Below are 12,445 nucleotides of genomic sequence, written 5' to 3' on the forward strand. Positions count from 1 at the left end.
TGAGTTAAACTTTCATCTTAATGACATTCGTTACAGAACAGTGTAACTGCAAAACCTATGACTTGAGGAATTTTCTTTTGTAGAGGCTATGATTTAGCTGAACAAAGGATTTTTTCCTTTTCACCATTTTTTTCCTCATTTATTGCTTGAATAATTTCTTGGACTAATTTTTAAAAGTATGTAGGAATTCTTACTTGTCAATTACAGTTATTTTTAGTTGATAAACCAGTTTTAATCTTAAGTTAACAAAACTTGCCTCTTCAGTCTTGTTTTCTTTGTCGTGACTGAACTGTTTCAGATATTTAAGCTATTTTAGTTCTATAACATGTTCCCTTTTTCAAATATGTTGATTCTCTCTGCTGTGCTTAACTTGGGTTCAGGGCCAACAGGTGGGTGTTGCAGCAGTTCATGATGACGGTACAAGTTCTGTTAGTACTGCTTATCCGTGAGACACAGAATGACTGTGGGATTGTGGATGTTGCTACACATACATGCTAAAGGTAAGGAGAGGTTCTTATTTTGGAAGGAATCGGGTATTCTTGTAACTCTTGTAATGTCTCAGTACTTTCCCAGTTTTAGAAATCTGCAAGGTGGGAAAGACCTAGTGAGGAAGTTTCAGCAAAGATGCATTAAAAAATGAAAATGAAAAAATAATTGAAAACCTCAATTGCAGGATTAGATAAGTAAATTGCAGGAATTATATTTGTGTGGTGGAATTAAAGCACCTTCATGCCTTTTCAGAAAGAGGCTTTGACATCTTTAGGACTTGGGGCCAAATGTTAGTTTTGTATTTAGCATTTCCAAGTTCTTCTCTAAGTATTAAATTTAAATTTTTACAGTTTATGCAGGTGTGATATTTTTAGGGCTCTGTGTTGTGAGGAAATGTAACATCTCAGTTAATGTTTTACTTCTGGACTACAACTATATTCTTAGCTCTAGTTTTAAGATTGGATGTCACTGAAATAGTTACGGACATGGTATTCCTGAAGCATTAGCTTGAAGACTGCTCAGTGTTCACAAATTCATCTTGCTGTTTTAGTGTTGATAGTGGTATGAATGGATTCTTTAGTACGATGCTTTTCTATGTGGTTTTTTGTTGTTTCTCCTGTGGACTTTTTAATTTCATTCATTCACTGTGTACAGGGTATATAAGGTATTTTGTACTACCACAACTACAGAACTAAAAGATCTGTCCAGAAGTTGTCCAGTGCTGACAACAAGGGGGAAGAAAGTGTTTACTGGAATCACTAAACTGGAGGTGCAGAGCAGCGGAAGACTGGTAGCCAAGAAAATGGGCTGTGGTCTCAGCTCACAAGTAGGTTATCCACTCCTGAGAGATGAGCAGTTGAAGGAGGCAGCTTTTTTGAGGGGTAGTTCTATATTCTTTGTGCTGTGTTGAGTAAGCTGCAAGGTGTTTATCTGAAAGCTTAGCAGCATACATGAACTGTGATAGCTGAGTGAAGACAGTTCCTGAAGGCCTTTGAGAAAGTGACTGTGATAAATAGCTTATGCCAGTGGTGAAGAAGGGGAAACTAACAGTAGGATTTAGACTGCAGAGTGGTCAGATTAAATGCTTTCTGGTATTCATGTTGAAGCCCTTGTGTTAAGGACGAGCAAACAAATTTAGCAAGCAATGGAGAACTCCTCCTAGCTGCAGTTGGCTTCAGATAATGACTAGACATGAGATTTTAGAGACGGTGGCTGCACACTTCATGTGGAAAGAAAGCAATAGGTCTGGAGCATATAAATTTTTAATTTAGCATTGATGCCTAACTTTAGTGATACTAGGGAGAAACAACTGGGCAAATCCAGAACCACAAAGCAAATGATTTCTGTGGTGTTTTTCACCTTTCTGTTGCAGAGTATTTATGAAGAAATACTACTCTATTAAAAATTATTGCGGAGATGTACAGTGAATTACTGTGGTCTTTTGGGAAGTGCAAGTGCCAGTGTGACATCGGTTGCTGCCTTAATGATAGTGTTACTGTGTTTTTTCTTTATACAAAATCATCAAAAATGCCTTGGTGTGAAATAACTGATACCAAAGCACTGTATTGCAGTGGGGATTGACTGTTCATGTGTCTAGTAAATGGGAATTTTTAAACTATTTCCTCTGGACCATTCAAATGGCTCCGTCACCTGTGTGAGTTACGCAGTCAGGCTTTACTCTTGGGTGGTTGTTTCAGCAGGACTTCAGTGAAGGAACTTCAAATAATCCTTAATCCTTTATGTTCACCAGTTTTCTTGACAACTAATTTTATTAGCTGCTGCTTTAGTGATTTGAATACTACTTAAAATCTATGTTGATTTTTAAAGTGTAACTTTTTTCTTTTAATCAACAAACCAGAAATGGACTACTGTCACATCCTATAGCAGTCCATAATTGTGTTTAAAAAGCTCCTTTAAAATAATTGAATAAAGTAACACACCCATTGTTTAACACCATATAATCTCATAATCCTGGCTTTGTGTGGTCTTTTGAAAATTAGGTGGGCAGGCAGCAGTAAAATAGCTTCTTCACTCAGTCAGTGGCTTAGGATAAAAGTGGAAGGAGCAGGCACATAGAACAAAAACAGCATTTTAGACTAAAATTAACGTGAGTTAAAGGTTAAGTATTGTTTGATAATATCTCGATGCTGGTTACCAAAGGTTAAATTTATTTTATTTAGAATGAATAAACCATAACTTTGATACTGCCCTTTCTGTGTGCAAGTTTGATATGGTATGATCAACCTGCTGGTGATTCTTTCATTTTCCGATTTGTTCTTTTTTTCAGAAAATTTGTGCTGTAAATGTTGAGTGAATATTGCTTCATGTACTCTCAGAACTTGAAGCAGTATGCAAGGAACATAGTTGCTTAGAGCATTAGAGTTCTCATTTTATTTTAACAGTGTCTTCCATTGGCAGCTGTTCAGTCTAGTGACTGTTTGACTAAGTTTTAGTGAAATATCCTTGAATAAGAAATAAGTAACTAGTCACTACTAGTGGTATGGTTGCCTTTCTCAATGGATATGAATTTTTGTGAACTGTGGCTGATCAGGTTTATTGCTAATGTGTTCATACTAAAGAATATAGCCTTGTGTCCACTTGACAATTTCCAGTTCTAACTTAAAATGTGTTCTGAAACTGCTGAAGCATTATCCTCACCTAGCTTTATTCTTAATCTCTGGGAAGATTCAGGGAAATGAATGGTCACTAAAATTACCATGTAGTGTTTTCACTCTCTTTTGTCAGAAACAGGTACGTAAGGAAACTAGCAATTTTCATTACTGGCTTCTGGTCTCTAAATTTTGGTTTAATAAAAGATTAAAGTATTCTAAAGGTTAAACTGCGTGGCTGAACACATCTAGGTTAGTTGACTGGAATCTCAAGCCTAGTAGAATAAAAAAATTAAAGGCATGTAGTGTACAGCATATTGAGCATATTGAAATAGATTAAAAGCTGCACTGTGGTAGGTTTTTTTCTGAAAGGCTTCCTCACTTTAACAAATGGGAAATTCATCTATGAATTTAAATGTGAAATGAATACGAAGTAACAGCTTTTCTGCTGATGTCAGTTGGCAAACCAACAAAAGGAAAATATGTAACTGCTTTCAGTGTAGGCACAATTAGAAGATTTTGATTATTCTGATGTACTTTGTATATACACTGATTTTATTGACTTTTTGAAAAGATTGTTTTAAGGCATCTTTATTTTTGTAACTTTAATTTCTGAAAATTAATTTAGTCTGGGTTTGCTCTATATGTGTAGTCAAGAAGGACTTCTTAAAAAAGTTTTGACTTCACAAGTACAGAATTGGTCCATAACTAAAATGGGATGCAAATGTTAGCCCAGTTTAATAAAAAACAAAAACCACCAAGCTCAAGGTCACATCAGAGGCTAATCAGCATGGTTAGTGGTCAAATTTAAATTGATAGATTGCTGTATTTTGGCCAATCCCTGATAGCAAATGACAAATCTGAAAGGGTTATTTGGGCATTTGTGATACATAACAAAAGTTCATCATGCTAGAAAAATTAACCTGGAAGGCTGAACTAATGGGGGATAGTTTTGTGTTTTACCCAGGAATATTTTTTCTGCAAAAATTGCAAGCCTTTAATATACACAGTGCTTATTTCAAAAAGTAGAGGCAGAACTTCTACCCTTAATCTGCAAAAAAAAAAAAAAACCAAACTCTAAGTACCAGGTGCTTTTTTATTTTAATCTAAATTTGTGCAGATCAAATTTAGTAGTTTAACTGTAAATAGGCAATTGATTTGCCAAATGTTAAATATTTTCTTGTATTATAAAAACATTATTTGTGTGGAATAACTGAAATCAAACAGTGCTACTTTCAATATACTGTATTCAGTGAGCTGTTTGCAGGAAGTTTCAATGCATTCTCACTGAACTGGGTCAGTATATTGCTCTTCTCAAAAAAAAAAAAACCCTTACAAAACTCTATACTTTTATTTCAAATACAGGGGTTTGGGTTTCTATTTTTTTTGCTTTCTTTTCCTCATTCCTAATCAAACTTCACATGTCCCTAGATTTTCCTCATTGAAATAATTTCTTAACTGATTCTTTTCTGTAAATTGTAATATTTTTTTGCTTCAGTAGAATGTGGTTAGAACATTGGTTGGAGCACATGTTGCCAAAGACTGTGAATTTGGTGTGGTGTGTTTTAATGATGCCATGACAACAGGGGTTGCTGTGATACTGATGAACAAAAAAGGCTAGGGCTGGCTGTCTTGCTAATTTGGAAGCTTCAAGTACAATGTTTCTTGACAGAGGGATGGGTAGGTAGCTTTTAATTCTGCATTGTGCACAGGGTAGAAAGGTGATGACTTCATTAGTGCATTTGGCAGCTTCCAGCCTAGAGATTTTAGAGATAAATTCTTCCAGAAATTCTTAGTGTTTCAGTGAATTAAAATGTTTCCTTCCTTACATCTGCAGCATGTAGCCACATAAAGGAAGAAATACAGTAACTAAGACTGCTGCTTTCTCATCACTCCTAAACTATGACCGCCAACAAATATCTCTGTCACCATTAAAGGAAAAAGTTTTTATATCCATAGAATCAGTGAAAATCATGTCTAACTCATATGTAGTTAGACATATGCCTAAGAGAAAGCTGCTTTGACAGTAGACCAGACAGCAGGGACATAGATAACTTTACTATGGTCAAACCACAATCAATGTAAAATATGTTTTCACTGTATGTCTGATTAATTCTTGTGGTCTTTGGAATGTGGTAGTGAACTCTGTTAAATCAGACAAATATGCCAGGCTGTTAATCGTGTTAGAATGGGGCTGACAGAGAGAGGAGGGCAAAAAGAAAATGATGGTTTAATCTGGGACTGTTTGCCAAACTGCAGATGTAGGAATTAGGTGACTTCCACACAGTTCATTGTTATGTGATTGTTTTGCCTACTCTGTGATGCTCACTGGGAAGTCTCATAGTCTGGATCAGGTTCAGACCTGAGTGCTGACAGTGTCCTAGTATGCAATATGGACATAGATGAAGATAATGTGAATTTAGATTAAATCTGTTTTATTTTGGATCAGCTTTATTCCAATGTTAATTTTTTTTTCCCTTCCCTAGGTGGCATAACTAGTGATACCATGTAATCCTTCTATATAATGTACTAGAAACAGGATATAATTTACCTTAAGGTCAAAAATGAGATTTTTAGTAAATAAGAGTGAATGGTCTCTTAGCCAAGATATTGGTATTGCATATTGAAATGTTGGTTACTCAAGCATCTTTCTTCTGAATCCTTCCAAGATTGAAAGTGATGAGGAGCTGATTGCATTCTGTAAGGTGAAACTTTAATAAAAAGTTGTGAGTCTAGATATTGGGGAAATTGCTTCCCAGTTTGTGTGCTTGTTCTCACCACCATCCTGCAAGACTGTTTTGACTGGCCTGTTTGTCCTGAAACAGACCAGGATTTATGGAGAAGATGTGAAATGGTGCGTAGAACTGGAATTGAGACTCCTGTCTTTCAGTAGAAGTAGAAGGGGAGGTGAAGTACACACACTTTAGCTGATCCCAGGAGAACAGATTTACAAAGGGAGTTCTCAAAATGAGGACTTGACCTAGTGAGGGTGATCGCTACAATGGGCATTTAGGTGTTCTCATCAGTTCCATTTATTCTACTGGAAATGTCCATAGAGTGAGTTCTTGGTAGATGCTGATCATAGTGAAGGCGTAGTTTGTTCGTGAAGGTAGATGGAGAAAATACTTGTGCAAAAATCCAAGTTATTTTGTTTATAGTAAGATTTTGACAAATGGGGTGAGTTTATGTAGATTTCCCCCCAGTCTAAAGAGACTGGTCTGTGTATATAAACTTGTGGCTGTAGAGAGTATACATGGTGGGTTGTTCCACACTGTGTAACATTCTTGAAAACTGTTTGAATGCATGACATAACTAATCGCATCTTTCTAATTGTAAAAAGCTTCTAATGGAAACCTGGACCTTATTACATGTTGTGAGCTAGAATATCTGCTTTGACAGTCTCACATGCATTCTGACTCAAAGAATTTTGCAGGTATGTGTTACTTTTCAGTTGTTCTATCTAGGTTGCTGCCCTGTCTTTCATTAGTGTGACCAACTTCTGTTCTAAGCAAACTTTTAGCCACAGCAGAACAGTAGTTGTATTAGTGGTTTCCCTTCTTTCAGGACTGGTGGAAATCAAGTAGTAGAGAGAGAGTCTGCTGCTGTTCAACGGCCTTAATATTCTAGGTGGAGAAGCAGTAAGTGGAACTGGGTGTGCCTGTTCTGTATAGGTCTGAAGAGCAGTGTAGTGGGGAAAAGACTGTTAGTGTGTATTTAAACTTATCCTGGCAAACATTTGTTGACATAAACAACTTCAGAAATGTTTGGGCCAACAATAAATCAGGTCAGACAAAAGAATGCCAGCCAACTGACACAGCAATGCCTTTTCTGACTGCATGTGTTGTGACCAGCCCTGACTTGGCAGGGAGGGTGACTGGTGCTGACAAGCTTGATGAGCAAATTTGATTTTGTTTTGCGTGAATAGAATCCATAGCTGTAAGGACATTATCGCTTAGTAACTCACTAAACAAACACTTCCCTTTAAGAAATACGTGAAATTAGAAAATAGGTAGATTATGCTTTTACATTAAAGATGGGTGAGCTGTTACAAAATGTGGTGATCAAAACCATTGAGGAGTGGGATGCTAATGACAATAGTGTGCTACTGAGATGGCTTGGCAAACGACAGACTTTCCAGCTGCTTAGTATTATCATTCTTGTATATTAGGCTTGTCAGCTTTGAATATGTGTTTTTTCATCCTGTTCTTTCTCCACTTCCACAGGGTATGCTTTCATTTGGGAAGAGCTTGTATTCAGCTCCTGTGAATGACAGTTCAACCCCCCGGTGAAAGATGATTTGCTGATAGGCTGCTAAGCTCTACCCAAGCCTTTCCCCCCTCCCCCCCCCCCTTCAATTTTAAGAGCTGTTTTTTCATTTTTGAGAGGTAGGGGGCTGACTCACTCCTCTAGGAGATTGCAGGAAACTAGTCACCTGAGTGAACAGCTGAACTCAAGTGCTCCGAGATGGCCTCTGTGTTGCAGGATCACTGGCAGTCATGGCTTTAGAATTCTGTGGATTTTTCGTTTCATGCTATTAAGCTTGAGAGATGGCATCCACTGGTGCAGGACTTCATGCGCATCAGTGAATGTGTACGGTGATACAAGGGACAGAAACAAAACTGAAAGTAAATCTTTTTTATGACTACTTCAGTTAGATTGAATTGCTGCAGGTACTCATTGGAGACACATTTCCTTGTGCATTCCTTTCACTGTAAGCAGTATTTGCTCTACCATTGTTTGATCTCAACCATTTTCAGACTTCTTAGAATTAAAACTGTGTTTCTGTTGATCTGGCATATTTAGACTGTTTTGCTGCCTGAGGTTTCTAAATCTGTCCTGAACAGGAAATCTCTGGTTTAGTGTCTGTTTGGTCTCAGTCATTGTGAATGCAGTGTAGTTGTGGTTCCTGATGACTTCTGCCCCCACCTCTCCCCAAGCACCACTTGTCACAGACCTTTTGTCTTCTGGAAGCACAGAAACAATGTTTCAGATATTTTGTAAACAAATGATACAGTGATGGAATACAAAGAAATCGAAGTTGGGTGTAGCCAGACCTTTGCTTTAGAGAGTACAAATAAGTAATCTCCTGCTTGAATGCATTATTTTAGTGATAGTGTTCTCCTGGATGGTATGATAAACATTTGATTCAACTCAGTGGTTGTTTTCAACTAGCATTTCCCTTTGAAGCTTGTTACTTCTGTTTCAGACTTGAAGAGGCTTGTGTCTATTTCAAGATTTTCTTTCTTTTTCCCCTTCTCACTTATTTTGCCTTTTCCCCCAGCTCTAGTGTTCTAGCAAGATATGTTATCAAATTTTAATAGTAAGAAACTGCATTTTGGGATCAATTTTGCTTTAATTAGTCTTGGGGGGGGGGGGTGGGGTGGTTTTCTGTCTTCACCAAACACATAAGGAACCTTAAGAGACTTTTTTGACCTATGTGACTTATGACAAGTCTGTAGTTGTGAGTCACATTGAACTCGAAGAATAATTCATGCTGTTTGATGTATGTCTGTGATACGCTCCTTCCTGAGCACTCTCAAATTTACAGTAATCTGTACATTGGTTGGGCTGCTTTATGGCCTTGTTTCCCCTCCCCTATTTGCTATGGGTCCAAAAGTCTACCTAGCATGTTGCCAAAAGGATCCTGGGGTACGGGTGTTCTGATCCCATGATTAGGAGCTCTTCTCTCCAGACACAAGTGAGCATCTGTGTGTCAGAAGGTGGAGACACCATCATCATCTTGGTGAGGCAAGAGGTGCAGTTCTGGTCAAATGGTGCACTTGTGCAACCCATCTCTAGTCCACTGACCACAATATTCATGCTCTTCATGTGAGGACTGTATATGTCCTGCTTAGAGAGAGACAGGTGATGGGGATGGTTTGTGGCATATAGTCTTCAAATACCTTCATAAAAGCCCATCCATTCCAACCCTGCCAATAAAAATAATTAGTTCTGATGAAAAACTGTGGAATAGTGGTCTACCTCTGGAGGTCTGTAGGAAGAGATAAGATACAAGCTCCAAGGACTACCTCCTTAAGAATTTTGAAACTTAAGTCTACACACTAGACATATTTCTTAATGAACTAATTTGAATTCCCTCTAACTATTAATACCCTAATTGCTGAAGATAATGTTACTGTAATTTTAAGATATATTTTCTATGTTGTCTGATATGCTTTGAGTATGTGGACATCAGTACAGCTTTGTTGTTTTTCGTTTTCATCACTGCCTTTGCCTGGAGCTGCCTGGTACTCCCAACAGCATTTATTGTTGCATTGATGGAGTACAAATGATGGATTAAAGCCTGAAGGGACCATTAAAATTATTTGTTATCCTTTTGGCAACTATAAAATTTTTCTGAGTTTTAAAAGGTGGCAGTGGCCATACTGGCTTAGGCTAAAGCTGTGTCTAACCCACTGTCTGAGCTGTGTTGATTGCCAAAATTGAATAGTTAGAGAAGAATAAAAAGAGGTTGGACATATGCTCTGAACTGTTTTTGCTTAGTAGAATTCTTGAGCTGTTGCAAGTTACTTTGGTTTAGTACAATGCTTGGTAGTTCAGTAGAATAGTGTGGAGTAGTTGAATGAAAAGTTGTGAAGGCAGGTTCAAAAGGAATTAAGTTAATTCAGAGGCAGCAGTTCTGTTTCGTGTGTAGGAACAGCTGTGCTGCAGCAGTCTTGGATGCTGAGGAACTGAACTGCAGCCAGTCTGGTCTAGGCTCCTAAGCAGCAGCACCCACAGGCTGTGCAAGGCACAGGCCAGAACTCATGGCCAGACCCACCAAGGCATTTACTGACTCATTCGTAACCCACAGGAAAACTTAACTTGTCCAGTCTCTCCTTGTTTCCATGTAAACTTCTTGTGTCAATGCTGTATTTTGGCAAGAAATACCACAGGTCTCTTACATGAAGAATCACCCTTTTCTGTTTTGAAGCTCCTGCTTGCTCACTTTAATCATCTGAGGTGTGTTACATAGAATTGAAAGACGTGGATAAGCAATTGATTTTACCTGGTATTTTCATGCCTTTTAAAATTTTCTAGTCTTCTTTCATATCCCCAATAAAAAAATTCTTATCCGAGGTTGCAGCTTCTACTATTGTTGCTTTCATGGAAACTGCTTCAAGCCTGGTTTGTTTTCCCCATTAAGTTCCGAACTCTCAGGTATAGTATGCCTTTAGATCAATGTGTGTTTGTCATAAACAACCTCTGCTGCTAATGTGGATGCACTGAATCATGGCCATGTTGCGTACCAGGCTTTTGAAATTTTTTTGCCTTAGCTGTGTTTGAGTCAGTTAAAAATCATTATATGTAGGTGTAAATGAAGAAAAAGCCACGACTGGTTTGGGGGTTTTTTTTAACAAGTTACGTAGAACTTCCCTAATTTACTGCTGTGTAAAATGGGTTTTCCTAGACTTTTGTGTGTCATGTTACAGATAGAGCTTCCTTGTCCCTTCCAGCAGGAAATGTGCCCATGAATGGTAGATAGTTTTTACCTTAGTGTACTTCCTGAGTGAAGGTTTTTTCCTTCTACAATGTATAAGCCTGTCTGAGTTGGAAAAAAAAAATCTCCTGATAGATGGCATGTAGGGAAATAAAGCCTGAAGCGCAGAGGTCCTTAGGAGACTTGCTATTGTACCTGATACAAACATATATAATTTGTGTGTAGCCCCCCTCACCTGCCCACTTGGCAGCAGTGATCTACTGTACTGATGTGTCATATTGTAGTATGTGGATTCCTCAGAAAAATTTAGGTGCCTCTAGCCTAAATTTAGTGTCTTGTTACCAGAAAAAATGGCTCAGAGTTGAAACTATTCTCTGAGCAACACCGGATCAATTTGCACTGTACTGTAATTGTCTGTATTGACCTGTTTGTTATCATGGCCACAGACAACACAGAATTGCCTCTGCTCGGTGGGGAAGTGAGTCAGCTTGTATTAGATCCTCTTTTTCTTTTTCATAAGCTAGACTTTCCTGATTTTGAAAGCTTTTTACCACAACTTGCAACGCAGCACTCTAGCACATGAGAAACTTTAATTCCATGCACCAGCACCTCTTCTGTAACAGAACAGAAGAGCTTGTGGTTTAACCTGTGCTATGGATGCAACAAGAAGTATATTTTTTAAAAACTAAGATGGGGTTGGGATTTAGACACGCATAGTAAGAGGCATATGCTGTAAAAAGCATCTCTATCTTGGAGTGTGTGTTTGAGAATTTTTCTGATTAGGCCTAATTTAGGTGTTCAAGTTACTTACCAGGACTGATGTGCCTAAAGACAGGCCTTTGTAGATCTAGGCTTATATACAAAAGATACTTTAGATTTTGCTAATACTGTAATTAAAAATGAGCCAACATTTGCCAGAAATTTTAATTTACAAATATACAGAAATGGTGTTGAATTTGTATTAGGTGAAGAAATACTTAATGAACAATCAAAATATGCTTTTGTTGATACCTTTTTTCATATATGTAATTATCAAAATGGTGGTTGATGAAATGACATGAGTAGATGATGGTTTAATTCAGAAACTTGAGGGTATTGGTGTAGAATTCCCACCCCACCCCCCCCCCCCGTTTTTTTTAGAGTTTACTTGCTTGACTTTTTGTGAGAGGTAAGTTTGTGTAAATGATGTACAATATTGCAAGTTTACTATTGGCAACTGCTAGTATCACTCTATCTTGTAACAATTTCTTTATTCTAAGTAGGCTCTGCTTCAATATGGGCTAGAATTCCATGCAGCTGAATACCATCAAAGTGGTTTGTAATGTGATTGGGTGTTATTTCACTGTTTTAATGTAGTTTCTCCTTTACTTTTTTCAGAAAATCATGATGGCCTGCATCAAGTAGTACATGAACGTCTGGGGGAGTTGCTACGTGTTTTAAAAGCAGTGATAAATAAACATCAGACTCTAAATTCAGTTGATATTCTTAGTGCTGCAGGAACAATTATTGCAAAAGTAAAAGGTAAGGAATAACTACCTTTCCATATTAATGGAAAATTGTAATTAGTAATTGTAATTAGACTTGATTGACTCTGGCTTGGAGTTATGGATAGAATTTTACATATACAGAAGAAACTGGGGTTTTTTTTTCAGATTAATACTTTAATACTTGTTTAAAAAAACACTTCCCAAAGTGAAGAGTAATATTAAGCAGCTTGTTCTCTCATTGATGTGATAAAATTCTACTTATAGGAAGCTAAGTGCAAACCCACATTGAATTCTAAAAGCGCAAGCCTTTGATTTTAAGCTTTTTTTTACCTGAGTATCACAGAATAATATCACAGAGTAATAAATCTGGCATTTATCCACTTTGGGATTTGCCAAGAATCTTTGCCTAATTCTGTGAA

At 37.5% G+C, this 12,445-nt stretch overlaps 1 protein-coding gene across 2 annotated transcripts in view; it reads left to right on the forward strand.

Moving 5' to 3' along the window:
* Nucleotides 1-12,445, forward strand: part of ARHGAP29 (Rho GTPase activating protein 29) — a 51,518-nt gene that overhangs the window by 11,988 nt on the left and 27,085 nt on the right. For both annotated transcript variants that reach the window (XM_082287503.1, XM_082287504.1), the window contains exon 3: nt 11,917-12,060. In XM_082287503.1, coding sequence (XP_082143629.1) covers nt 11,917-12,060 — 144 coding nt within the window. The remainder of the gene's footprint in view (nt 1-11,916; nt 12,061-12,445) is intronic.

This window comes from Coloeus monedula, assembly GCF_965178545.1.
Source record: "Coloeus monedula genome assembly, chromosome: 9".
NCBI lineage: Eukaryota > Metazoa > Chordata > Aves > Passeriformes > Corvidae > Coloeus > Coloeus monedula.